Raw genomic sequence first — 27937 nt, forward strand, 5'->3', positions numbered from 1 at the left:
TTTAAAAATGAAGGGAATTGAAACACATGTTACAACATAGACAAACTTTGAGGGCATTATGCTAAGTGAAATAAGCCAGTGGACAAATACGATATGATTTCACTTATATGAGGCACCTAGAGTAGTCAAATATATAAGAGACAGAAAGTAGAATGGAGGTTGCCAAGGGATGGGGTTAGAATGGGAGTTATTGTTTAATGGGTACAGAATTTCAGTTTTATAAGATGAAAAGTGTTCTGCTAATGGATGGTAGTGATAGTTGCACAACAATGTGAATGTACTTAATACTACTTAACTCTACACCTAAAAATTGGTTGAATTTTATGTTATGTATATTTACCACAATAAAACTATGAAAAAATATATTCATAACTAATATTTCTCAAGCAAATCCTAAAGTAATTTGGAATGTTTATCTTCTTCTGAAATGAAAAAAGAATTTAGCCCATATAACTACCTTCTGAACTCTCTCTTTCCTCTTTAATGTTATTCCTTTCCAGATTTTAGTTCTGGCTTTTAAAAACAGGTATTATTTTTAGAGTTAATAGTTAATAAATTTATAGAAGGGTTTACCAACTTCTTTAATCACCATTGTTTTGTGCATCTACACTTTCCCTTTGGGATAAAGTTTTCTCTTTGTTTAAGTACTTACCAAGGAATTGTTTCTTTTATTGGAAAGTCTACAGGTAATAAATATTCCTGATCTTCATATGACTGACAATGTCTTTTTTTCACTCATGCCTTATTTTAAAGAGTTTACTAGGGCATGAAATTCTAGTTTGACAATTATGTTCCCTCGACATTTTCCCTCTGTTGTCATTTGGCATCCTTAGTCTTGAGAGAAATCCATGGTCAATTTAATTGCTAAAGATTTATAAGTACTTTGTATCTTTTCTTCCAAATGCTTTTATCAATAAACTATTCTCTTTCCCCTGATATCCTGCAATTTTTCTATGACTCATTAAGGAGTGGATTTTGTTTTCTTGTTTTGTTTTTCATATTGTGTAGTACTTCATGTGCTAAATTTGAAGTCATAATTTTACTCAAATCAAAAATATTCTTAGCATTTTCATTCTTTCAATATTGCTTTTCTAATATTCTATTTTTCTGTTTCTAGAAATCATAGTGGTGTATATTGAAGCTCATCAATCTATCCTTCATATATCACAACTATCCTTTCATATCTTTAATTTTTTTGTTTTTCTGTGTTGTATTGAGTTTATTTGTTAATAATATCTTCCAATTTACTTATTCTCTCTTCAACGGTGTTCAACTTAGAATTGGATTTTATTTTAAATTTCCATGACTAGTTTTCAGTTCATTTTTTGTTGAATCATAGTTGCCTTTTTACTTGAAAAAAATTATTTTGCTTTTTTGAGGGTCATACTTCTTCCTTTAGGTTTTTGAGGCTCTTTAACATACCTATTTAAAATTTATTTTAAATTGCTTTTTTCTTTTTATTTCACCAGGAGTATATTTCCAAATATTGATTTTCCTTACTCTCTCTCTTATCATTAGGTTTTCTTCTTGCCTTAGAGTGTTATGAGCTCATCATGAATTGGAGTTCTCTCTCATGATTCTCCCCGTGTAGTGGTTTTAGGTTACTCTTTTTAGGTTGCCTTTCATTCTCCTATCAAGTCTTATTGTTTCAAGGTTCCTGCTCTATCATGACACCAGAGCTCTCAAATTTGTAGCTCTTGCTTCCATAGGTGGCTTTGCCCAAGTACTAGGTGCAAGGCAATCTGTGCTCTTTGCTGTGATAGGCATTCAGCTTTATAAAAGGGGCAGATCAAAGCCACAATTGCAATTTTCTTTTATCCTAATTTCATGAATGCAGAATCTTGCTTTCATATCTCATTTCAAGTATTGAAATGGAAGTATTTCTACCATCAAACTAGAAGTATTTCTGGTACTGATTCTTCTTCAGGAGTTAAATGTCCAGTCAATTTTGCCCCTTTTATGGTACTTTTTATTTGGCTCTCACCAAATAAGTCTCTGGAACCAAACTCTACTTCCTAAATTTTTATAGTTTACTTGCCTTTTAATAACATATTATTTCTCATAGCTGTGCAGTCATATTTGAGGACCCTGAGTCTAGTTCATCCTGTTCAATCTGCACATGAGTTCTATGGAAGAAACTTCTGGGCACCATATCTGTTCTCTCCTCATTCTAAAGCAAACAAACAAACAAACAAAACCCTGAAAAATGCCCAACTGAAACTTATAAACCTGTGCATGGCACAAGCATGGTTTTTGGAATATAATAAAAATAAAAGCCATTTTGTCTTCCACAGATGAATAAAAATTCCAGTAGCCCTCATGACTTTCCTGCTCACTTTAGGTAAATCAATAATGTGATGGTCACTTTCAGTACCTTGTTTTGGTGATTTGAATGCTTAATCTTATGTAATAATCAAAACCCCAAACTTAAACTTGTGCTTCTTCCCCTCCCTTAGCAGGGGTCAGCTTTAAGAGGGCTGCCCCATTGGAGAAAAGGTGAGCTGACATTTTCTTTCTCCCTCAGCTCCTCCTCTCCCAGCTGCTTCTGGTCCACCTGGCATGGGAGTCTGGGAAAGGCCAGGGGAAAACAAATAAAGTATATTCTTACTTGAGTTGTTCTTCCAGTTCTCTGGGCCTGGCAAGTGTTTAAAGAATCTGGATTTTTCAGAAGGCTGTTTTGGAGTCCTTTCTCTTTGGGGTTCCCTCAGCTTCTGGCAAAACCACCTTGAGGAAACCATTTTTAGAACCACTATGCTGACATTAGGACAACAGCCACTACCAACTACCTGTAGGATCTCATGTGCATGACAAACTCCAGTCTATGAGCTCTTAAATGATTTTAATAGCCAACAATTTTAATAGCCTGAGTGTTGCACAAGGTATCTAAAAGAATCACAATATCTTAACAACTTGATAATCTTACTGACCTTTACCCCTTAATCTAAACTGCCACTGAATATCTTGTAGCAGGTCATTTCTTTGGAAAATGAGACAGATGTAGAAATTGTTAGGTGGGGCTTCTGGTTAAGCCTCTTTTCCCCGTCTGTCCTATCTTTTTCTGAGTTGTCTGGAAAGGGGTCATGATGGAGGACCAGGCCCAGAATGTAAGGTCAGAAGAATCGTAGATTTGCTTTTGGCATCTTTGAAGAAGTGAAACAATGCCAGTAGTTATTTATCTCCAGAATTTTTATTATTAAAAAATATTTTTTTTCCTTAGGTTTTTAAGTCACTGTTGTCAGATCTGTAGTAGTAGAAACTGGATGGGCTTTCTAATTGATACATATACTATTGTTACTGAGTCTAAGCTCGTATTGCTTGCCACATGACAGGCCAATAATCAAGAGATGAGTTGTCGGGGCAAGGAATAACGACCTTATTTGGAAAGCCAGCAAACTGAAAAAACAGTGGGCTCATGCCCGAAAGAACCATCTTGCCTGAATTAGAATTCAGGCTCCTTTTATGCTAAAAGGGGAGTAAATCAAACACTTCCTGCTTCCCATCAGCCTCCAGAGGCGATGTGTTCATTTCTTTCTCCCTGCAGTCATTCACAGGCAGGCCTGGTCAGGATGTTTCTTGTGAGCTAAACAAAGGTATTTTAGCTTAATGCTCATTACCTGGGAGTCAGGGTTCCCAGAGATGGGCCATTATGTATAATTTAAGCTTATAGGCAACATTCCTTTAGTAATTAACTTGTAATAGAATACTACAAAAGTTTCTCCCCTATTACACTATGATAGAGAGAGGTTAAAAGGTTTACTGAGGTCATTCTACAGGTCACTCCCTTCTACGCCCTTATCTGTGGCCTGGGATAAGAACCACTATGGGTTACTTCCTTATCTATGGTCCCTGGTTGGCTTTCTGTTGGGTTTAGCCAAGGGGAGACAGAAGTTGGAGTTTGAAGGGCGGGAGAAGAGAGAATTTGCATATGTCTTATCTCTTTCCTCCAGCTTCTCTGCCAAGGAAGTTGCTTCCCCAACTCCCACTCCTGCTACAAGGCCCCCTCCCCACAGTTCCAGCTCTCACCAGGAACTGGGTATCTACGACCTACTCCTTGTTCCCTCAATGTAGCCTTTCTACTGTGGCTAGTCTCTTGGAGTCTCAGCATCACCTGTCATTTCTTAAACCTTGCCTATACCTTCATTAAAGTAAGTATTCTTGAAAGTTTTGTTATTTTAGCCATCTGGAGTGAATTGTCTTTTCTGATAGACTCCTGACTAATACTGCTATATGATTATTAAATGTAGTCAACGCAGATCTTCTAATTATAAGTCCACTCTTTCTTCTCTTACACCTCGCAATATTTCATATACTTGACATTGAATAAATGACTAAGTTATGTATTGTGATGTTTTACCATAAAAATAAATTAAAAAAATAGCAAACTACTTGTCAATATGGGTATATATTTGTTCCCTAGGGTGATTTATCCTAGTGAAAAATACACCATAAAAAGAATGTATTATATATCATATATCAACATATACCTTTTTTTTGTATAGAGCTTGTGTCCCTCCATAACCAATAGGAAAATACTATGCATTATAACTTACATTGCTACAGAGAAAGTTCTTGCAATATCATTTTAAATTCCAACAAAATAGAAAAGAATAATATATGTAGAGCCTTGTTTCCTTTACTGAAGTCTTTATTCAAACTAAATACATTCTCATTCTGACACTCTAACAAGAGAACAGTGTTTTTCAGCTTTATCTACAAAATGAAGAAAGCAATTATTAGAAAATATTCTTATTCTAAAATTAGAATTCCCCATGTATATTCAGAAAGCATGCCACTTTAGTCCTCTACATTGTCAGATAGTGGTGACACTAAAACGAAAGTTTTGCTGTGAAGGGATCTTCTATGTTTTCATTCTGGATCCCCAAGCAATAAATTCAAAAAGGATACATTTCTCTTTAACACCAAAATGCCTGTTCTCTCTTTTATCTTTTTTTCTTGCTACTCCTGTGGTATTTACTCCAGTGTATTTGTGTGGTCAGTCATTGCCCACAGAGAATGAAAAGGCGAGAACATCTACCAACACTATCATATTTTCCATAAAATTATTTGTTCTGTATTGTGTGTTACTTTTTCTAGTTTTCATATATCTGACTCTCACAAGTTTTTACGTGTAAATACATAGTAAACAGAAGGATAATATGGACCTATAGACTTACAGCTTATATAAAATCTAGCCACTGATAATGAGTAGTGATCATTTAATCCTAAACTTAGAGACATAAACAAGTTCCGTTACCTCCTTCTTCCTCCTGGCGAAAATAAGGAAAATAAATAGTCTTTCTCTGAAGAATACAAAGGGATGCCCTACATCTCAGAGTTACAGATGGACAGCAGATTAAGGCAATGGCAAACATAAGCTAGGGCTTTCAGAGGATGAGAAAAGTCCCACGGGAGTTTCAAAATTAAAATGCATTGAACTACTTAGATGTGTCAACATTTCACTAGAAGGAGGGAGAAGTTCAAAAAGTTCTACCTCATTTGCTAGATTTTGCTTCTGTAAGGCAGAGAGATCAGCCACCTAGCAACACCACAAAAGATTCTACTCTGACATAGTTTAACTCATGCTGGCTGAGCAGGAAGAAAAGCTATGTCGGATCAGGGCAGAACCGGATGGCCTGCAGTTCCAGTGCCACTAGGGAGTCTGGTTCGGGACATTGTGAAATTCAGTCTGAGGAATGACTTTTTGTCAGCATTCTTCGAAGCTCAGGTCTCTGAGCACCTCTGCTGGGCTCTTTATCTACCATTCAATAGACTGCATTGGAAACACACACACACACACACTCACACACACTCACACACACACACACACTCATCACACACAGTGAAGAAAGAAAAGATGTCATTTCCAATCAGTGACTACCCCATTAAAGTTCAATTGTGCATACGCTAGGAAAAGTGATAAAGTAAAAACTGTGTCCATTAAGAGGAAACATTTTCCTATGCAGCTATTTTAGGATTGGTGAAGTACTGAGCTTTTCCAAGTTCCTGATCTTCACAATATAGACAGCTATCTCTTGTTCCCTCTTTAAAGCCAGTCCGTTGGCATTAGATCCTGCCCCAGAAATAACCCACCACTTTTCTTCCAGGAGAAGAGAAATATCTACTTAACAGTCAGGTCATACCAGAGACTTTGGAAAATATCTGGATCACAAATCCCTGTCAGCAACAACCAGTGTATGAAATCTGGGCCATGTCCTTCCTTGGAGGATGTCCTCCCTGGATGAGTCCACAGGTCATTCAAGAGGCACTTGCATCAGACTGTCAAAGCAATACCGTTTTCGGCTGTGAAAGCTTACGGCTGGCATGGAAAGTCTAAAAACAACTGGACAATTAAGTGTACCAACACATCACGAGGCTTCCTTTCTGGGAAAGGGTCAGAGAAGGAAAATTAGGTATTACTGTGATTTTGATTTTCATGACTCTCTGGGCATATGTGAGCAGAGAAGAATCCAGCTCTGGGAGTGAGGCAGGGAGGGAGGCTTGGGGAGAGAGGTTATTTGCTTCATCTTCAATCGCATTCCTGGCCTGCTTGGCTTGTCTGACTCTGCGCGAGGCACAAAGTGTGTAATGCTTTCTGACAACAGCGGAGGAAAACCGAGGGACGGGCACATTTCATCTCAGAGCCGCTGCTGAAAGCAGCCAGCTGGCCCTGCCTTTTACTGTAAGAGGCGTTGTTATTTTTTAAATATTGTAACCGTTTTTAAGATCTTTTTGGAAAAATGCATTTCTAAGCTACTAAAGCAGTTCTTGTTAAAATACAAATGCAGAAACTAAAATAGGAAAGTGCCCTCTCCTCCAGAGCCAGCCTCCTTCTAGACAGGTCACTGACAACTCTGAATACTTTGATGTGTGGGCTGTTACACTCGTTCTGCATTTTCACATACTTTCTGTCCCCTGCATAGTATTTTAACACGCATATTATTTTGGAATTTGCACATTTCACCTAACAACACACATTCCTATGTCAGGATTTATATTTCCATTAAAAAAATTGTTACATAGTATCCAACATTTAAATTTATTTTCAAAATAGTACTGCATAATATCAAAATCAACACATTTATCTGCATATTTCTTGTTAATATGACAGTAGGCTAGATTCCTAGGATTGAGGTGGCTGAGTTTAAGAGTATGAATATTAAAAATCTTGAATGGATACTGCCACTTTGTCTTTCCTACAAGTTTCTTTTCCTAAATGTTGTATGTTTAGTTTCCTAAATATACGGGTTATATTCCCATAATCTGTGTAAAAGAGGGTCAGTGTTTCTACATTCTCACAAATAGTAGATATTACTAAACTTCTTTTTTTGTCACTTTGATAGGTTAAACCAAGGTTTCAAAGGTTTAACTTTGCACTTATTTGTTAAAGAGGGTTGAATTTTTTTTTTTTTTTTTTTCAGTACGCGGGCCTCTCACTGTTGTGGCCTCTCCCGTTGCAGAGCACAGGCTCCAGACACGCAGGCTCAGCGGCCATGGCTCACGGACCCAGCCGCTCCGCAGCATGTGGGATCCTCCCGGACCGGGGCACGAACCCATGTCCCCTGCATCGGCAGGCGGACTCTCAACCACTGCGCCACCAGGGAAGCCCCATAAAGATGGTTGAATTTTTTTAGATATGTGTTGACCATTTATATTCCTTCTTCTGTGAATAATCTTTGTCTATCATTTATTGTATAATTTTTATTGCTTTGAGGGAACACTACATATTATAGCTAATCCCCATTTATAGTATATATGGTATATCTTTATTGTGGCCTGTAACTGTGTTTTTAAAAAATTTTGTTTATGGTGTCTTTCACCATTACTGCAGTTTTATTTTTGTTTAGGAACCATCCATGTGGTCAAATTTCCAAAGCTGTTCATCTTTTCTTTTATGGCTGCTAGTAAGCTTATAAATGACTTCTATTTATCAATATTTTAAGCTATTCCTTTATTGTATATTTTCTCTAAGAATTTTTGTAAGCTTTCCCTATTTATACCTTTAATAAATCTGGGATTAATTCCTCGGGTATAATGTCAATAACAATTTATATTTTAAATAAATGGCTAACCAACTGTCCTAACACCAATTATTACATAGTTCAACCCATCCACTCTCATCAACTTGAAATGCCACCTATTTTACATTAATTTCACATAGCTACATCAACCTATTAGTAGACTCTTTACCTGTTCCAATAGTCTATTTGTCTCTTTCTGTCCCAGCTCCACAATATTTATTACCATGACTTTATGACAAGCTTTACTATGAAGTACAGCAAATACCAATCCTTAATTTTGTCTTTAAATATTATATTTATTTTTCCGGTGAACATTAAGACCCACTGGTCTATTTCAAAAATAAATAAAAATATAAAACACTAAAAATGTCCTTTGTTAACTGTCATTTGTACACTACTGAATATGGTTAATTCTAGAAAGTAAGTTCATTTGCTTCTTTCTTATCCATTTGATCAGGTCTTTGAGTGTCCTTCAATTGTACCTTCAGTTTTCTTTATGTGGGTCTTAAACATTTACAGTTAAGTGTAGGCCTGTATATATTATAATAACACAGCTATTTCAGAATGGAGCTCTTTTCTAATTATCTTGCTCAATTATTTTTCCTACTGATGAAAAGGAAATTTACTTAGTCTTGCATATTTATCTTGTATCATCTACCTCGCTGAACGCTTTTTATCATTCTAATAGTGTCACAGTTAATTTGCTTGAATTTCCTAGACTGTGAATATCTGCAATAATATTTGTCTTTCTTCTTTTTGAATATGTATCACTCTTACTTCTTTTTCCTTATTCCTTTGGTTAAAACCTCTTGAGCAAATAGAATAATCTCAGTGGCAGCAGATCCTTTTTTTCCTATTCCTGGATTTAAGGTAAAATACTTTCAGTTTTTTAAAGTAGATATACAATTGGAAGAGAGGGACTACATCTTTGCCTTTTAAAATTTCTACTGTGTCATTTAAGCTACTCAACTTTAATACCTCTGCTTGGGCCAATTTTGGTAATTTATATTTTCCCATAAAATTATTTCTTCCATGTGTTGGATATGAAAAAACTACAACCACATGACCTCTTAAGCTTACTACACAAAAGATATCTAAATGCCCTCCTCTTTAAATTGACTTCTTGAAACTTTGAAATAATTTTCATTTACAGAACATTCAAGTGTTATTATAAATATATTTGTTAGTCCTTAGCACTTGAGTACTATTTTTGAAAAAAATAACATCAGAGGCCATGACATTAAATTTTGATCATTTGTTCTGTATTCCACCAGTAAAGAACTATTGTTGGTTGCTATGGAGATTATTTCAACAATGTTAAATAAGAAACTGGCAAATGGATTACTAGTGCTTCCCACTTAGATACATTTAAAAAAAGTGTTCTTAAGTAAATAAAATGATTATGAATTATACATTTCAGCAGTACAAAACCTCTTTTTAATTCACAGCTCCATCATGGCGGAGAATGTTGGTTTCTTAGCAAATGTTCATATTCCCCTCCTCCTTATAAAAAGGTTAGGTAATTTATTCAAAGTCATGGAGTTAGTAAATGGTAGATGGAGTTCATACCCAAACCCAGGTTTACTTGGTTTTAGGGTCATATCCCTGTCCTCTTTTGTATACTGCATACAGGATACGACTCATATGCATGTTGGTTCAGGAAAACAGAGAGGAGGTTCTACACAAGTTGGGACATAAAAGATAAGTCTGGAGTTTTTCAGGTAGTCAAGGTGAGAAAGAGTAATATGGGCAAAAAGGAACAACATGAACACTCATAAGAATACTAGAAATGCACAGTATGTTAAAGAACAGAAAACAGCCAAATGCAAATAAAGCTTAGTTCTAGAATTTCTTCAGGCATTTGATTCAAATCTATACTCACTGAATCTTGCAATCATAGAATCACAAGCCACCTAGTCAAATCCCCAAAGAGGCAAAATACCACGATGGTTCATAACTTAGGAGTACAGACGCTGGCCAGAAGACTGAGGTTTAAACCTGAACTCCACCACCTTTCTTGCTCTTTGTCTTTGGTAAAATTACTTAATTTCACGGTCTCATCTCCTTACCTGCCAAATTAGACACCGTACCAACTGCTCTGTAGGTTTATGTGAAGGCCAAAGGCATGTCAAACACTTAAGAGGTGCCTGATGTATGCCAGTAGCGTACCTCAGATTTTTAACATTTGCATCAAATGAAAGAAAAGTCATAGGATGGTTCTAGCAACTATGACTACATATTTTCATTTTCCTTTAGCCTGCCCCAGGCAACACCTGCCCCACACCTGGTAGAAGGGACACTCCTTAACTGCTCCACATTCCAATTGTACTCTGTTGTGTGGATGTACCATAGTTTATTCAGCCACTCTCCTATATGTGGGCATTTAGGTTGTTTCCAATATTTTGAAATTATAAAAATGCTTACAGCAAGTAACCTTGTGGACATTTATTCTCATAGTGCTGGAATTGTACCAACAGTATAAATTCTAGAAGTGGAATTGTTAGGTTCAAAAAGTAAATGAATATGTAGTTTTTTTAGATGTTGTCAAAAAAAATTATACCAATTTACCATAAAAATATATACCAATTTTTTTTTTTCTTTTTTTCGGTACGTGGGCCTCTCACTGATGTGACCTCTCCCGTTGCGGAGCACAGGCTCCGGAAGTGCAGGCTCAGCGGCCATGGCTCACGGACCCAGCTGCTCCGTGGCATGTGGGATCCTCCCAGACCGGGTCACGAACCTGCGTCCCCTGCATCGGCAGGCGGACTCCAAACCACTGCGCCACCAGAGAAGCCCTATACCAATTTTTATACCATAAAAATTATACCAATTTGCATTTCTACTAGCCAAGTGCTTGTTTCTTTATATCCTTACCAACAGAATACGTTGCTCATCAGAGAGGTGGGGAATAGCATCTTAGTATGGTTTTAATTTGTTTTTATCTCATGAATGAAGTTGAATTATTTTCATATGTTTAAGCATAATTTTACATATTTTTAAACTAATCATTGTCCATTTTCTTAATGTGATGTTTGGACTTCCCCGTATTTTAAAACAGCTCTTTAAGTATTAGGGATATTTTCATTTTTCTGAGATATATAATACAAGCATTTTCTCTCAGATTGCCAGCTGTCTTTCGATGTTGCATATTGTATATTTTGTGCCATGCAAAAGATTCTTTCTAACCAAACTTTTATGTAGTCAAATTTATCAGTATTATATTTGATTGCATTTGGACTTGAGTCATTGAAAAAAGCTTTATTTTTACAGCCAGATTATAGAGGAATTCACCATGTATGTAAATGGTTTTAAATTCACCCTAGCATGTACAGTTTCACTTTTTGAATTCTGATCTATCTGAAGTTTATTTTTATGTGTGTATGGTGTGAGGTATGGTTCTAATTTTTATCTTTTTCCAAATAGCTAACTAGTTGCCCCAACACTGCTTGAAAGTTTATCCTGTTCAGTGACTTAAGATGCCATCTTTACCATTTACTAAATTTTCATGTGCAATTGGATATATTTATAGAATTTTTACTCTATTCTGTTAGTCTGAAATGTCTATAATGCCTATTCAAGTTCCTGTACCACATTGCTTTAATAATAAGGACTTAATTCTGTTTATACTAGTTGGGCTACTCAGCCTCTAGTAGCTTGTCTTTTTCAGTGTTTAACCAGTTAATTCCATGTGTATTTTTCCTTGGGAACTTTAGTACCAAATTGTTTACCCCAATTTGTGGGTATTTTTGTAGGGACTGTGTTAAATTTATAGATTAACCTAGGGAGAACCAAGGTACTTAAGATGTTGCATCAGCTACCCAGAAAAGGAAAATGTCTTTCTACTTGTTTAAGACTTTTGGGATTGCTTTTAATCATACAGGTTTGCTTTTATTTTTAAAATTTATTCCTAAATATTTTATCTTTTTATTTTTGTTGTGAGTAGGGTTTCCTTTTCCACTTTTTCCTCTAGTTTTGTGTATACAGACTATTGATTTCTGAATGCTAATTTTATATCCTCCAAACTTATTGAATTGGTTTTAACTTTTGAATTAATATTTATGATTATTTTCTAAGGTTTTCCAGTATACTATCATGATAATTTAACTTCTTTCCTAATTTTTATGCTTCCTATTTTGTTTTTTTTGTCTTGTTTTGTTTTTGGTCAAATTGTATTGACTACTATCTCTCATAAAAATGTTAAATATCAGTGAAGATAGTGGTCATATGTGCCTTGTTCCTAACATCTTCATGGAAATGCCTTTTGTGATTCTATATTAAGAGGCTGAATTTAGGAATAAAGAATTTATATTTTATAATATGAAGGAAGCATCAATTGGATATCAATGCATATTTTCCTTAATGCTTTTTTTTGAAAAGACTTAAGACTTTTTCTTAAAACCCTGGAGAAAATCATAATAGGTTTCTTTGGCTCTCTGCTTTCACAAGTCTAATGCTTGACTAATCCATTTTCCTTATTATTTGTTCTTTTTCCCTAGAGGTCATGAGGATATTTTTCTTTGGTTTAGAGCTTAATATTTTTACTAGGATATATCTTGGAGTTGCTAGGTTTGTGTCAAATTTCCCAGGTAACTGTTGGCCCTTTCATTATGTAAATTCAGGTTTTCTTTCATTGCTGAAAGTTTTCTTGGATTATAGCTTTAAATATTAATTCTGTTCCATTGTTTTGTTTTTCCTTTTTAGGGACACAAACTGCAGTTGATCTTTGAACAACTTGGGGTTTAAGAACTCCAACTCCTGCACAGTTGAAAATCCATGCATAACTTTACAGTCAGCCCTCTGTATCTGAAGTTCCACATCCTCAGATCCAAGCATTCATGAAACGTGTTGCACTGTAGTGCATATTTTTTTGGAAAAAATCTGCATATAAGTGGACTTATAATCTGCATATAAGTTGTGTGCAGTTCAAATCCATGTTGTACAAGGGTCAACTGTACATCCATATTCTATGTCTTCCACTTCAAATACTTTCTCTTTGATTCTTTTTACTTTATCTCATTTTCATTCCCTTGGTTATTTCTCCACCTTTGTTCACAATTCCGTAATAAATTTAATTTGAATATGTCCTCCCTTGGGAGAACTGTAATTTAGTCTTTCTTTCTTTTTTATTTAATTTCTTTCCTGAGTTCCATTGATTCTTATTCGATTCTTACTATTTTGTTGTCCATTTGTACTTAGACTTTGAATTCCTCAATTAAGAATTTTTTTCCAATATCCCTAAATGTTTTTTCTGACAATATTTAATTCACTTTGGAGTTGGGATCTTAGAGTATTTTCTTTTTTTGCTTCATCTTTCTTTCTTTCTTTATTTCCTTCTTTCATCCTTTTTCTCTTTCTTTCTTTCTTTTTTTGGTGGGGGAAGGAGAGTGTTCATAAGCTAAAATTTATTTTAAACCGTGGCTTTGTAGAGATGGAAATTGCATTTATTCTTCATTTCAAGCCTAGGGCTATAGTGAGGTAGTTTACAAGATTCCTAGTTTAAAAGCACCCTCTTCTGTCATTGTAGAATTCCCAGAATTTCTTTAATGGGTGACATTTTTCTTTTTTGGTATCCATGCTGTCCTACAAACTGGAGAGTAATTTCTTTTTAGTATAATGAGCACATCATAGGCTCACTCAATATATTGGGTTGGCCAAAAGGTTCATTTGGGTTTCTCCATAAGATGTTATGGAAAAACCCAAACAAACCTTTTGGCCAATCCAATACTTCTTGCAGCACACATAGAAAGTACCCAATAGTTCCTCTGTGGTTGATACTGTGGGCTATGGTGAGGCCATATGCTCATATCAATAATTTAAGAACATGTTTAAAAGTATTGATATTTTTCCTTGAAACTTCAGAACTTTCTATTTGTATTCATTTGTTCATCCTTCATTCAATATATCATTCAAATGGTTCTTACAATGTCAGGTATGAATTTGGTACTAGTCATGAAAAGGTATAGAAAACATACCTTTTGAAGACAATGGTCTTCAAAATGTTTGCCCACACACCCCAAAAGAATTTTTGAAAAAGCTTTGTAGTCCCTTTAATTTTAAGTCAAAGTTAAATTTTTTTCATCTTAACTTTAAGAAATTGCAAAGTATGCACTCTCCAGGCTACTATAAATAAAACTCTTAGACCACTCAAATGTAGACACTGAAATGTAAATACCATAGTGATTGGATACACATCATCTTCCAACAAAAAATACATGAAGACATTTGCCTTTAATATTTAGAATTTTTAATAGTTCCTTTTCCTCCTTAAACTAGTATTTTGATTTCCCTTTCCAACTGATTATTATCCTTCATATTATAGATTATTTTTTTAAATTTTCAGTGAGCATAACTGTCAGAGTTTATCCTTACATATAGAACTAGTAAAAATTGGGAAAAACAAATTTTGATAGTCATAAAAAATAAAATTTCATTGGAAACATATTTCTTAATAGGATAGGTAGGGCAGGTTTTAAATAGGTAATTTCGTAAAACAAACACTTGTAAAAAAACATAATGAGGGAAGCAATAGCGGAGCCCAGAAGGAGCAATGAGCCATTCTTCCTGGTTGGTATGTGAAAGCATTCCCAGAGAAAATGCCATTTATATTGGATCTTAAGCATTAAAAGGCATCCTTTGGGAAAATAAGGTCGAAAAAGAAAACTCTAGGCAGAGGGAACAGTGTGTGCAAAGCTTGGAGAAAGAGGAGAAGACGGCCTGTCAAGGCAAAAGATCTTTTTGGACATGTTAAATTTGTAATGCCTATTAGATATCCAGATGCGATCTGGTGTCTTTTTGGGGACTGAATTTAAGAATGTGGAATTTAGTGGAATAGGTTTGGGCTGCTGATAAATTGTATTCAAAGCCAACAAATTAACCCAAACTTAGATGAGATCATATAGTAAGTGAGGGTAGGAAGAAAAGAGAAGAATTTCAAGCACTGAGGATTGGAGCACTACAATATTTCAGGAAAGAGAAGGAACAAGTAACAAAAAGTGAGAATGATGGCCAGTGATATCCCCAAAATCAGGTAAAGAAAGAAAAAGGGTAATTCACTCTCAAATACTCCCATGTAGAGAAGGTAAGAAATGAGAAATTACCATTTTTATTGCCTTTTAAATTCCAGGTTAAAGTGCCTTTCTAATATAAGGGTTTCCTAGAAATGGTATGTAAAATTTCCAAAAGGTATTTTCTTTTGTCACCCCTCTATTTTTTATTTCTTTTGGATATCTAGGAATTCTTGCTTTCTGTATTTTGTTACTATGTCATTTGATACATAGAGATTTTTATCTGTTGTAACTTTTTAGAGTGTATCATTTTAATTTAATGATATAGACTTTTTAAAATGTGCTCATACTATAATTCTGTGGGGTTTTTGATATTAATAAGGTCATTACTGTGTATTTTTATATTTTTATTAGCCAAATCATTTTTTCTTACCTTTTGTTTCAGTCTTTCTTCTAGATATATTTCTTGTTTAAAATGAAATTATGCATGAAATATAAATATAATATAAAATGTTTATGTAATAAGAATATATATGAAATAAATATATATAGTAAAATTCTATATATGTATGTAATTATATATGTATTTTAAATCTGATGTTGTTTCCTATGTCTCTCTTTTAGCCTGGCTAACTTCTTTTCTTTTCTTTCTTGTAACCTCTTTCCTGCCCTCCATATTAATTTGGAATTTATATTACATAGCTCACTCTATTTTTCTAATAAACATATTGGTATAATTGAAATAATGATCGAGCCTCCTTAAGTGAGGAATAATTTACCTCTTTCGGCTCACAGTTTGCATCTTCAGCCCTCAAACATGCCAAGCTGTCAATGTTTCTCAAGTAATGGAAAACCATGGTTCACCTAGTAGTTTCTACTCTTGTGGATAATTACAAGCTCCCAGAAACACAAATGACCTTATAAATTCTCTCTCCTCTGGATTATAGATACAACCTTAGATTCCAAGAGGAAATCCAAGGTTTTTGTGAGAGGCTTCCTCAGGAAACCATGAAATTCTTGTATTCACAATGGCCTGGACGAGAGGTGGGCTTTGGCGTTCTGTCCTTACTTCTTTGGGTGACAAAGACAATGAATTCCCACTCTTGGGAATAAGAGAATAGGGCTTGACATAAAGCCAAAACCTTTCCATAGTGCCCTATAGTTACTCTGAAACTATATTCTAAAGCTGTCTTCACTTAACCCTAAATCCAAAAATGAGTACCTGAACTGGACACTAAATTTAACTGGAAATGAATCTGACACTAAGTGCAATTAGAAATAATTTCATCATTATTTTGCATTTCATTAAGATACATTATGCTTAAAGTAAGGAATTGTGCAAGGATAAGTCAAAGGATGGGTATTGCAAGATACTGTGAAACAAAATATTCAAGAACCAAATGACCGGGACTTCCCTGGTGGCACAGTGGTTAAGAATCCGCCTGCCAATGCAGGGAACACGTGTTCCATCCCTGGTCTGTGAAGATCCCACATGCCGCAGAGCGACTAAGCCCGTGAGCCACAACTACTGAGCCTGCACTCTAGAGCCTGCGAGTCACAACTACGGAGCCTGTGTGCTGCAACTATGAAGCCCACGAGCCTACAGCCTGTGCTCCACAACAAGAGAAGCCACCGCAGTGAGAAGCCCGCGCACTGCAACAAAGAGTAGCCCTTGCTCGCCACAACTAGAGAAAGCCCGCACACAGCAACGAGGACCCAACGCAGCCCCAAAAAATAAATAAAATAAATTTATTAAAAACAAAAAAGAAGCAAATAACCTGTAGTAGGATTAATGGGGTTAATTAAATGATGACAAGCCCATATATTAAATACTGTATACTACACAGCATAAAACAGTAATCAGTAATACTGATGGCTAGCATTCCTATAATGTCTTTTATGTGTCCGGCTCTGTGCAGAATGTCTTACATATACTAACCCCTTTAAATCTCATAACTGCTCTATGAGGTAAGTGCTGTTATTTTCTCTATCTTACCAAAGAAGAAGCAGAAACACAGTCAGATTGAGGGATTTACCCAATATAAGACAGCTGGTAAGTAGTGGATCTAGAGTCATGTTTACTGATGTGGAAGAACAGCATGATATTTCATGAAGAGATTAAAAAAAACACAGCACAAAGTATACTGCAAAGTGTAATTCACATTTCGGTAAGAAATAAATGTGCACTCGTGTGTGTATATTTGTGAAAGGAAAGCCATATGGATATAAGCCATACTACTCGAGAGTAGGATTTAGGTGTTGGGGTTTCTACTTTTTGCCTCATACACTATTTTATGCTTTTAAAAAATTTTATTGCAATACGCATGTATCACTTTTGCAGTTCACAATTTAAAGAAATAAAAATTTGAAATGAAGAGACTACCATATTATACTATGAAAAAAAAATGTTCAAAAGTCTTTTTTTTTCACCCCTACATAGCAGATAGCACTCAGTCCAGACAGTTATTTTGATGGTAATTACAGTTATTTAGCTATTTGCAAAGTATTATTTACTATCAAAAGTAACATATTAAAATACTTCATTAGCTTTCTGGTTAGTGAATTCCTTTATACATTTTGCTTCATTAATTTCCTTTCTTTGGTCCATCTCTCTGTCAATCCTCCTGTCACATCTTCTCCCCACATTAGAGTTTTCTCACTTGAGAGAAAGAAGTTTTGAACATCACCATCTGGATTTCAATTTTTAAAGTTTATTTAAGTACATGAGGATGTTGCCAAGAACACAAAACTCTTTGCTTGCTCAGCTGAGACTAGCTACAGTGGGGAGCTTTCTTGTTTAACCAACAGGGTTAGAGAAGACAAAGGTTCAAATGTCCTTACTGTAAACAGCTGACACTAAATAACATGACCCACTCAGTTGATGTTTAATAAACATTTACGCCATCATTCTCAATTTCTTCCAGGAGATTTTTAGAAATTAATATTACGTATTCTGTATTTCCATCAAGTTATAGTTTGTGGTAAGTTAATTTCCATGGAAACCGATAAAGGGAAAAGTATAATTTTGCTAAGATGTTGTGAGATAAATTATGTAGTGCACTTGAGAGCCAAATACTTTGAGAAACCCATTAATAGTTCCATTTCAACAATGTTAAAACAGTGTTATATTTCATCATAAAATTTCTTGTTGTTGTTTTACTTGGTAGAGGTTTTTGCTATTTTTAGGGATAAACAACTTTTCCTAAAATATGAATGTTGACTCAGAAGGATATAAGAATCTAAACAACTATTAATCATCTTTTTTCCAGATACTTCTGCATGCTTTGTTATGACTTGAGTATCAACCTGAAACCATTTCTTTAATAAGCAAGGTAATATATCCATTGGTCTGTTAGATTAACAAGTCATAAACACAAATATAATGGAATATGCATCATTTCCTTTAGAATTTATGAAACAGTTTGCACAATTTCCTAAAGGGTGAGAGAAAAATAAAATCAAGCCATCTTTGATATGCAGTATAACTAATTCCCAGAAGAAATCACAAGGACTGTTTTTGTTTATTTTTGCTTTAAGTATGCAAGTATATTCCTTATCTGTACCTTAACTTTAGCTACTCATAAGCATCCACTGAAAAAACCGGAAAAAGCTTTTATGATACCCATATAAAACATTTTTATAACCTTATGTAAATATTTTAAAAAGGAATAATGAGTATTATTAAAGCCATATGTCCCATACAATATAAAATGTTGAGAGACATAAAATCATGTGAAATAACTGATATTTTTCTAAAATACACTCACATCTTCCTTTCTCTTATTCAGACAGATAAGTGTAAATGGTGTCATTATCCACCATTTTTACCTTAATAACCACATGTTCATTCATTAGATCAGCCTCAAGAAAAATAAGACGACAACAATACATGTTAAAAAAAATAAAAGGCAATGGTTCTTACCGACACATAGGACCGTTTTCCTCCAGTACACAAGTCCCACCATTTCTGCAGTAACCTCTTGGACACTCTAAAACGAAGCATCCGAAAACCCACAGTTAATTATAAATATTACTAGGAAGAAGGAGAATGTATTACTGTTAGTCGTTGCATTAAATCTAATCATGGAGAGTAAATTGCTTCTAATTGCTAAAAGCACAGAATTCTTTTAGGTTACTTTCCTGTACCCCCCAAATTTGTTCGATGCTGCCTGCTGTCCTGGACGTGTTCATTCTCCTTACATGCGCAGTGCTTGACCACAGAGACTTTTTTTCTCCCGTGGATTAGGTACAATCTACTTATTAGAATGTCTTCATGACATATTTGCGATTACACTGAAATGTTTTCTTTACTGAAACATTTCTTCAGCTCCACACTGTTGTCACTGTACCACGGCAGACAAATGCTTTGCGTGGGTGACTGTCATTTTGATAAGATGTCACTCGTGTGCACGCTCTTGTCCTAGCTCCACGTCCGTGACAGATGTCAGCACAGCTCAAATGGATCCTCGATGCCCCGGCCCTGTTTATTTTGCTGCTCGTATCATTCCTGAGTTCTAGGTTAGCACGAACATTTATTTTCAAAGGTGGTTTGTTTATAAGTTAAAAAGAAGCTAAATAGTTTCACGTAGTCAAGGTTGTAGAAATGATTAGTGATTTCAACTCTTTCCTCTACACTGTCTCCTTGTGTTGTCACTACAAAGTCCTGATCCATTAAGACCTGTCAATTTCCTTACTTAATCCCCTAGTTACTCTTCTTGGCTTTTTAACACCTCCTCTCTTGTAGGAGACCATTCTTCCCTGGTTGGGCTACCATGACTCTAGTACTTGATGGAAACCTACACTGCCTTTAATTTGTAATTCAACACATCTATTCTGAGTCCCTGTTTGATGTCTGGCACTCAGCTAGGCACTGGATATGGAATGATAAATAATACAGGAAGCTTACACAGCTGTTAAGGCTGCGGGCACTGGAGCCAGACCACCTGAGTTGAAATTTCAGCTCTATTTATTAGCTGTGTAATACCAAGTAAGGTAACTAATCTCTCTGTGCCTCAGGTTTCTCTCTGTTAAACAGGGTTAAAAACAGTACCTATCTCACAGGGTTGTTGAGAATGTTAGAACACTAGGCTCATAGTATGTGTTTAAGAAATGTTGATCTAAAAATGATATAGCAACAGTCTCTGCTCTCACTGACCTTCCACCTTCATGGAGGATGCAAAAAAAGTGACAAGGGGATTAAAATACAGTATTAAATGTAGTCTAATTTGGGATGAATGTAACAAGGGTAATGGGAACACCAAGCAGAGCACATAAGTCAAATTTGGGGAATAAGGAAAAGCTTTCCAGAAAAACTTTTATTTGGGCAGGTGTGTGTGTGTGTGTGTGTGTGTGTGTGCATACCTGTGTGTAAAGGTAAGCATAGAGACACAGAGGCATAAGAAGAGAGTGTGGTGTACTTGAGAAACCGAGGGAAGTTCAGCCTGGTCGGACTGTTGGCAATATGAATTATAGTAAGTATGAGAGAAGGTCAGAGACACACAGGGACCAGATCATCTGGGTTCAGTGAAGAGTTTAAAATTTATCCTAGGAGCCCAGGATTTTAAGAAGGGAAGTAGTATGCTTTGTGCTTTAGAAAGATAATTCTGGCTACAGAGTTTACAATCAACAGAAGGGCCAAGAGTAAAATCTGAGAACACAGTTAAGTCTTTTGTAGCAATCCAGGAATGCCTGAATGAAAGGGATGGGGTGGGAGCATTCACAGTTGTGGGAATTTATAAGATATTTAAATGTTGGGATTGAAACATCTTGGTAATTATTTGGGAAAGTCAAGGATGATGTTCAGATTTCTGACTGGGCTACTGGTTAATTGATGGCTTGATTCCTTGAGTTGGGGGATTTATGGGAAAGGAAGATTTTAAAGGGAAAGATGCTGTGTTGTAGGTGCCTAAGGGACATCCAAGTGGAAGTATTCAGTGGGCAGGATTTGTAGGTCTGAAGCCAAGATGAAATATTAACACACAGAGAGAAGCCATTTACTTGGGTGGAGGAAGAATGATGATCGTGAGGCATAGTAGGAAAGTAAAGAGGAGAAATAGAAACATTATGTAGGCAATATTCATTGAAGGAAAACGTGGGAGGATAGGGTGTCTCAAGAGAGTCAGATTGTCATGCCAGTCTCTGAATGTTCAGAAGGGGATACAAGAGGCATTAGGAAAGAGGAAAATAGGGAAGGAGGGAGGGTGCATTTTGGGAAAAAACTTGAAATATACCATGTATTTGGTATCTTGTTTGCTTCAAAAGTTTTCAGTGTTTTGCTTTCCCAGGGGTATATTTCCCATCTTGCATTCCTCAAATCTTCCCATTTAACTGTAAGAGGGAAGTGAAGTGCTGGAGATGAGTGTAAAGAGCTACACCCCTTAGGCTTCGGGGGCAGACTCAGCTGAACAGAGCAAATGTGAAACTTCCTTCACAAACAAGAAATTAGCTGGTCTGACTAAAAATAGCCCATCGATATGACAAAGCATAAATAGATACATACCTTGTTAGAGAAACCATTTTATGGTTACTTTGGGTCTTAGGTACAATTTTAATCTTCCTCAGATAAGAGACGTGTTTTAGCAAAAAATCAGTAGAGTGTCTGATCCTGCATAACATCAAAATATACACAGCAGCACATTTTTTTCTGGGGTCATTAAAATTTGCTTTGATGCTTGCTTTACATCAGAATGATTCTGTGGGAGTCTAAATATGTATTTTCTTGCATGAGATAGTGGAGCACAGTGGAAAGAACACAGGCATTGGCTGCAATAAAGTGTGAATCCTGGTGTTTGGGTGGACAGAAGATTTGTAGATTATCTCTGCGAGAAGTTTTTCTAAGTTTCTGCCTGAGACCCAGGTTCTTTATGCAGAAGACGGAAAGACACGGTACAAGTATTTTTGTCTTTAATCTACTCAAAACAATTTACAGCAGAGAGCAGATGAAATGGGGAAAGACATGGGTACACTAGCTAGTAATGAAGAGACTTTTAGTAGGTAATAGTTGGGACCTAGAAATCCATAAGTGTAATATTAGAATTAGCACTATTATTGTCTCACTACCTTGTACCCTCTTGAATTTGTTATTATGAGCATGTGTCTGGAAGCCAATAGGACTCACAGTTAACTACATGGAAATATCATTCTGTAAAGGATTCACATTCAATCCCACTCTGGTGTGTTACTTTGGACGAGCAGAAAAACACATATAAGCTGGACAAGTGATCAGTATAAAAACAAAAGTAACTTTTGAGCTTAAATCTAAATAATTTGCAGTTAGGCACACACACACAAATATATATTTTATTTCTTTTCCTTCTAAATTGCATAGAGACTAGGGAAGTGATGGCTATTCCATGCTGGACTGTTGGGAAGACTGATAATCATGTGAGTCCTGGTTTTTCCCTCTGTGATACTCGGTTTAGTTAATGAGTTTTGTGTTGTCGTTGGGCTAGGTATTTTAGGTATAAGGTTCATCATGTTTAAAGTGAGGATGACCTTTTTTATAGGAGTGTTGGGAGGATAAAATTAAATTTATTTATAACAATTTTACACTAGTGAATGGTATGCATAAAGTATTAAATGACTGTTCTCATCCATCTCTCTATATTTGGAGGTTCTTTGAGTTTGCCATGAAACCTAATTTCTATTACCACTGCTCTCTCTCCAAATTATTCTCTTTCTTTTATTTTCCCTCTTCTGTCATCGTGATCATCATCACCACTACTGTTTACTGAAGATTTGCTCTATGTCAGAGACTGTCCCAAGAGTTTTACTGTTGTTACTTCATTTATCCCTCACAATATTATGTGGTATATCCCATACTTACCCTTTTTTTTTTTTTTTTACAGAGGAAGGAACTGGTCAATAATATAATTTGCTCAAGTTAATAGCAAGGGAGCATCAGATATTCAACTAAACTCTGGTCCTCTAATTCTAAAGCCTGTTAGTATAAAAATGTCAAATAATTATTCAGTTCAGAATTTCTATCACCCCTTGTGTTTCTTGATATTATGGGATCAAGAACCCTTTTGAATTGTATGGTATTTATGCATTGTCACAGATTAAATATATATATATATATATATATATATATATATATATATATACACAATAAACTGCATGTAGTTTCAGGAGCTCTATGGATTATAAGAGTTCACCAGAAGCCTGTGCAGCAAACCAAATTCCTAGTGGGCACGGACTGTTTATCTTGAAATACCAGCACAAGAACTGCAGGAGGGATTAACCATATTTCAGAAACTTGAAGTAGCTTCACAGTACTTGTATGAGAAGTTTTGTGTTATGTTTTGGTTTGGTTTTCAAAAACTTCTGAAACTTTATTAAGCTATATTGTTATTATTCATATATTAAGTTAATAATATCTCATCCTATAATTGTATATTTTTAGTGACTTTCCCTAATTCTCCTTCAAATAGGTGATTATCATAATTATAGTATCACCTTAACATAACCTTTATTAATCTCTACTACTGCAAATGACTGGAAAAAGACTTTCAATTTACATTAACTCGGATGTATCCTGTTCAATAATCTTCTGTTGCCTAAGCAACCAAAAGTTGCAAATAATATGCCTTTTTAATGTAATTTGGGAATAGATAGGACTCATTGAAATATACTTAACCTGCAGCACTCATGCAATGCCTGAGCTTGATGTTTTTGTTAATGACTTAAACCTTGAGGTGAGGGGAGACCAGATGCTCACCATCTGTTGTGTGACCACTGGGAGAATTACTGGATGCTGTAAGGACTGGCCTCATAAATGTCTATGAAATGCTGACCTTAAAAGAATATGATGCTTGAAAAGAGAGAGGAAGGTAGAATGTGCATGGGCACATCATGGATGAGGCTTAAATGCTTTCTTAAAAACAGTAACTTTATACTTGATTGACAAACTAAAAAGCATAGAAAATATAAATAAGAGAATGCATAATGTAATATGGATCTTATTTCTGAGAACTGTTTCACTAGTTCTTTATTTCATTTTAACCCAATAGCTGTGGCAATATGACCTATACTTTGTAAATGAACTAAATGAATTGGTGAGTGACAGAAATGATGGACAACAAAAATGTGTTCTATATTATTACCTATAGGTTGTCTATCATGCAGGATGAGTGACAGGTCTTCTGTTTTCTGTTTCTTCATATTTTTAAATATAGAACATGTCAAAGCAGACAATGAACCATAACATGTTACAATATATTTTTTCTCAAATAGGTCTATCCCGAAGAAAATCTCATTTTTATGTAAATACATTTGGGTACTGGACATAAGTGCTGTGTCTTAATAGTTTCAAAGAATGGAATTATCTCATTAATATCTTTCTTACTCTCTGAAGAGAATAACAGAATTTCCTTTCGGGTATCTAATCTGATGTATAAGCATGCATAGTAGAGAAGTAATGCCAAAGAGCATTCATCTTCACGTATTTTATGGAATCAGATTTGTGTACTTCTTGATTTCCCTTTGTACTCATAAAATTCAGTGCTGCACAAGTACTCATTTTTAGTAGCATAAAAAAAAGATTTTTTTGCACTATGATTTATTTGAATTATCATGCTTTTGTCACTTTTAACATTCTTCTATCTTGAAAGATACAAAAAATATATTATTTCCTAGTTTTGATATGAAATATCCCCAATTTATTTAGAAAATATGATTGAATACATCTTTATCACCAATTTATATTATTGTTTAGTTGTGATGTTTACATTGCCCCTAACTATCTTTTATTTTATATATCTCCTGCATGAAATAAAAATTCAATTACTCAGGAGAGATGTTAACAATAGGCTATAATAAATTAGAGATTATTAAAGCCGTTTTGACAAAAGTATAATCACAAAAACACATTATCAGATCTTATAAATGTTCTAGGGTCAGAAGAAAGAAAAATGTTTAAAAGTTAGTCTGAAGTTAAATAAACTGACTTTTAAGCATGACTAGATCATGCAAATAGGGAACTCTTATGAAGAAGTGAGAAAAAATTACAATTTAAAAAAAGTAATAACATATTAGATTGTGTAGGGGTTTCCCTATTATAGAAACCAGCAATTTGCATAGAAGAGATTATTAAATGCTAATGATGTTAAGTTATATTATATTAAATTAAAATGGTTTGATTTTAATTTCATGAACATGGTTTATGTAGAGTATACATGAATTCATTATATTATATACTTGTACATTTTTTATAAATGTAGCAAATTAATGTTAACATTCTTCCTGCCCCAAAACCAATAATAGTAATTCAATTATTCTATGCTTGATATTATTTAGAATTTCAAGTTTTAATATTTTTATTGTGTGCAGGTTAAGTTATTGGCTTATATTACAAAGAATATTTTAATGGATATACATTACCTAAGCAGCTGGACTCATCAGTTTGGAAATCCATGCAGTCGGCAAAACCATCACAGCGCTTGTGTACTGGTATACAGCTGTTAGAAGACGCACACATCAAAGCTCCATCAGAACAATTTTCATTGGCTGAAAAAAAGAACAATAATTATCACTGTTTTTAAAAAACAAATTTCTTCTAATAAAATAATAAGACAGTTTATTGTTTTACCCCTCATTTTTCTAGCCCTACATTTAAACTATATATTAGAGTTCTTGGTGAAGGAAACTTCAATTTATTAAATTGAAATTTATTAAATTAAAATTTTCTTCACAAAAAGTTTGTCAATAGAATCATCTCCCAGTTGTGCATTATGTAGTATTATTCGTGTATGTGTGTATAAAATGCACTGTATGTACTATATAGTCCAAACTGATTTTAGACTAGAGTCAACTTTAATATCAAGGCAGATCTCTTTGTACTTCTGTTGCTCCCCTAACATCTCTATATTATGTGCAACTGAACTAACAGAGACTTTAATTTGTTTGAATGTTCATCCATTTCCAACTGGGTTATAAGTCATGGGTAGTCACTGGGTATCTGTTAGATCTAGGTAGTGATGTAGATCACTGCAGCCCGAGGTAATATGAGTATGTGCCTTTATAGCATTGCCAATACATGATGTAGGTATTTTACTAATTTCAGAGTCTCTTGTTGGCTTGATTTCAAGGCACAAGCATACGTCTTGTGCATAGGACTTTGGTTGTTTCAGAAAATTGTCCTTATCAATGAACCCATCAATGATACTGACAGTTCAATGGCAATCTAGTTCTGCAAAGTACTTGACTTCTCTTGGATGCTACCCTTAGTTCTGTAACTGTTTTCTTGTGTTCCTCCCTCTTGTTCTCTAGTCTTTCCAGGATTATAACTTCCTGTAAGGCAGTGGACTGTTCTACACTCCTTTTACGAGTTAGGGCTAAACCAGAACCCTTCATTCCAGGCCACCATCATGCATCTCCAGTCTCCTGTTTGCTTCAGAACCTGCAAACCAGCAGGCTTGGTTCTATTCCAGTTTTGTTCCAGCCCTATATTAATCATGTCCCTGAGCCTTTTTAGGGTCATTTCTTCTATCTAGCATTGTTATGTGTTTGGAGTAGAGGGAAAGTGTCAAAGAATGAACCTACTGCACCATCTTGTCAGGATTTCTGGATCGTTTCAAAAGCACTAAATAATAATGATATTGATCTAAGCTGCATTTCTATTCCTGTTTCTTTGAGCCCTGGGGTTCTGCAGAGATATGTGGAAGGCAGCAGTGAAGAGCCAGGGCTTTCTGGCACTTACCCTAAGTTCAACAAGAATATCTCTGCTTCTCTCTGATGTACTTAATGGTTTCATATACAATATCTTATTTGAATATTTTAACCCAAACCTATTGCCAAAAATTTAAAAAGGATTGATCTGGAAAGTTACTTCTACTAGAATAAAGACAATTAAGTTCACATTTCTCAAGCTAAATTGATAGTTTAGAAGACTCAGGAGTAAATATCCCCATGCATGGGTCTTGCACAGATTTTGTCAGTTCGGTCACAAATTTTTCTTGCTCTTTTTTTTTTTTTTGCAGTACGCGGGCCTCTCACTGCTGTGGCCTCTCCCTCTGCGGAGCACAGGCTCCGGACGCGCAGGCCCAGCGGCCATGGCTCACGGGCCCAGCCGCTCCGCGGCATGGAGGATCTTCCCAGTACGGGGCATGAACCCACGTCCCCTGCATCGGCAGGCAGACTCTCAACCACTGCGCCACCAGGGAAGCCCCAAATTTTTCTTTTTTTAAAGTATATTTATGGGCTGGAAGGAGTTGTTTATTTGAGTTATCATAGGTTACTGACAAAGTTCAGTTTCAGAACTGCCTATCAAAATTTATTGTCAAGTGGAACATAAAAATGTTTTTTTAAGGCACCCCAAAGTACATTGCAGCACTATTTACAATACCCAGGACATGAAAGCAAACTAAATGTCCATCAACAGAGGAATGGATAAAGATGTGGTACATATATACAGTGGAATATTACTCATCCATAAAAAGAACAAAATAATGCCATTTGCAGCAACATGGATGAACCTAGAGATTGTCATACTGAGTGAAGTAAGTCGGACACAGAAAGCCAAATATCATATGATATCGCTTATATGTGGAATCTTTAAAAAGGATATAAATGAACTTATTTACAAAACAGAAGTAGAGTCACAGATATAGAAAACAAACTTATGGTTACCAGAGGATAAGGAGGGGGAGGAATAAACTGGGAGATTGGGATGACATATACACACTACTATATATAAAATAGATAACTAATAGGAACCTACTGTACAGCACAGGGAACTCTACTCAATAATCTATAGTGACCTATATGGGAAAAGAATCTAAAAAAAGAGTGGATATATGTATATGTATAACTGATTCACTTTGCTGTACACCTGAAACTAACACAACATTGTAAATCAGCTATACTCCAATAAAAATTAAAAAAAAAAGAGTATGTATTTCCATTGACTAAAAATTC

The 27937-nt window shown here is 35.2% G+C and overlaps 1 protein-coding gene across 1 annotated transcript in view; it reads right to left on the reverse strand.

Moving 5' to 3' along the window:
* Positions 1–27937, reverse strand: part of MALRD1 (MAM and LDL receptor class A domain containing 1) — a gene marked incomplete at both ends in the record, with an annotated part of 598196 nt that overhangs the window by 71343 nt on the left and 498916 nt on the right. The window contains 2 exons of the mRNA XM_082619568.1: positions 18945–19011; positions 25403–25528. Of these exons, the coding sequence (XP_082475694.1) occupies positions 18945–19011; positions 25403–25528 (193 nt within the window). The remainder of the gene's footprint in view (positions 1–18944; positions 19012–25402; positions 25529–27937) is intronic.

This window comes from Mesoplodon mirus, assembly GCF_964341445.2.
Source record: "Mesoplodon mirus genome assembly, chromosome: 4".
NCBI classification, from domain to species: Eukaryota; Metazoa; Chordata; class Mammalia; order Artiodactyla; family Ziphiidae; genus Mesoplodon; species Mesoplodon mirus.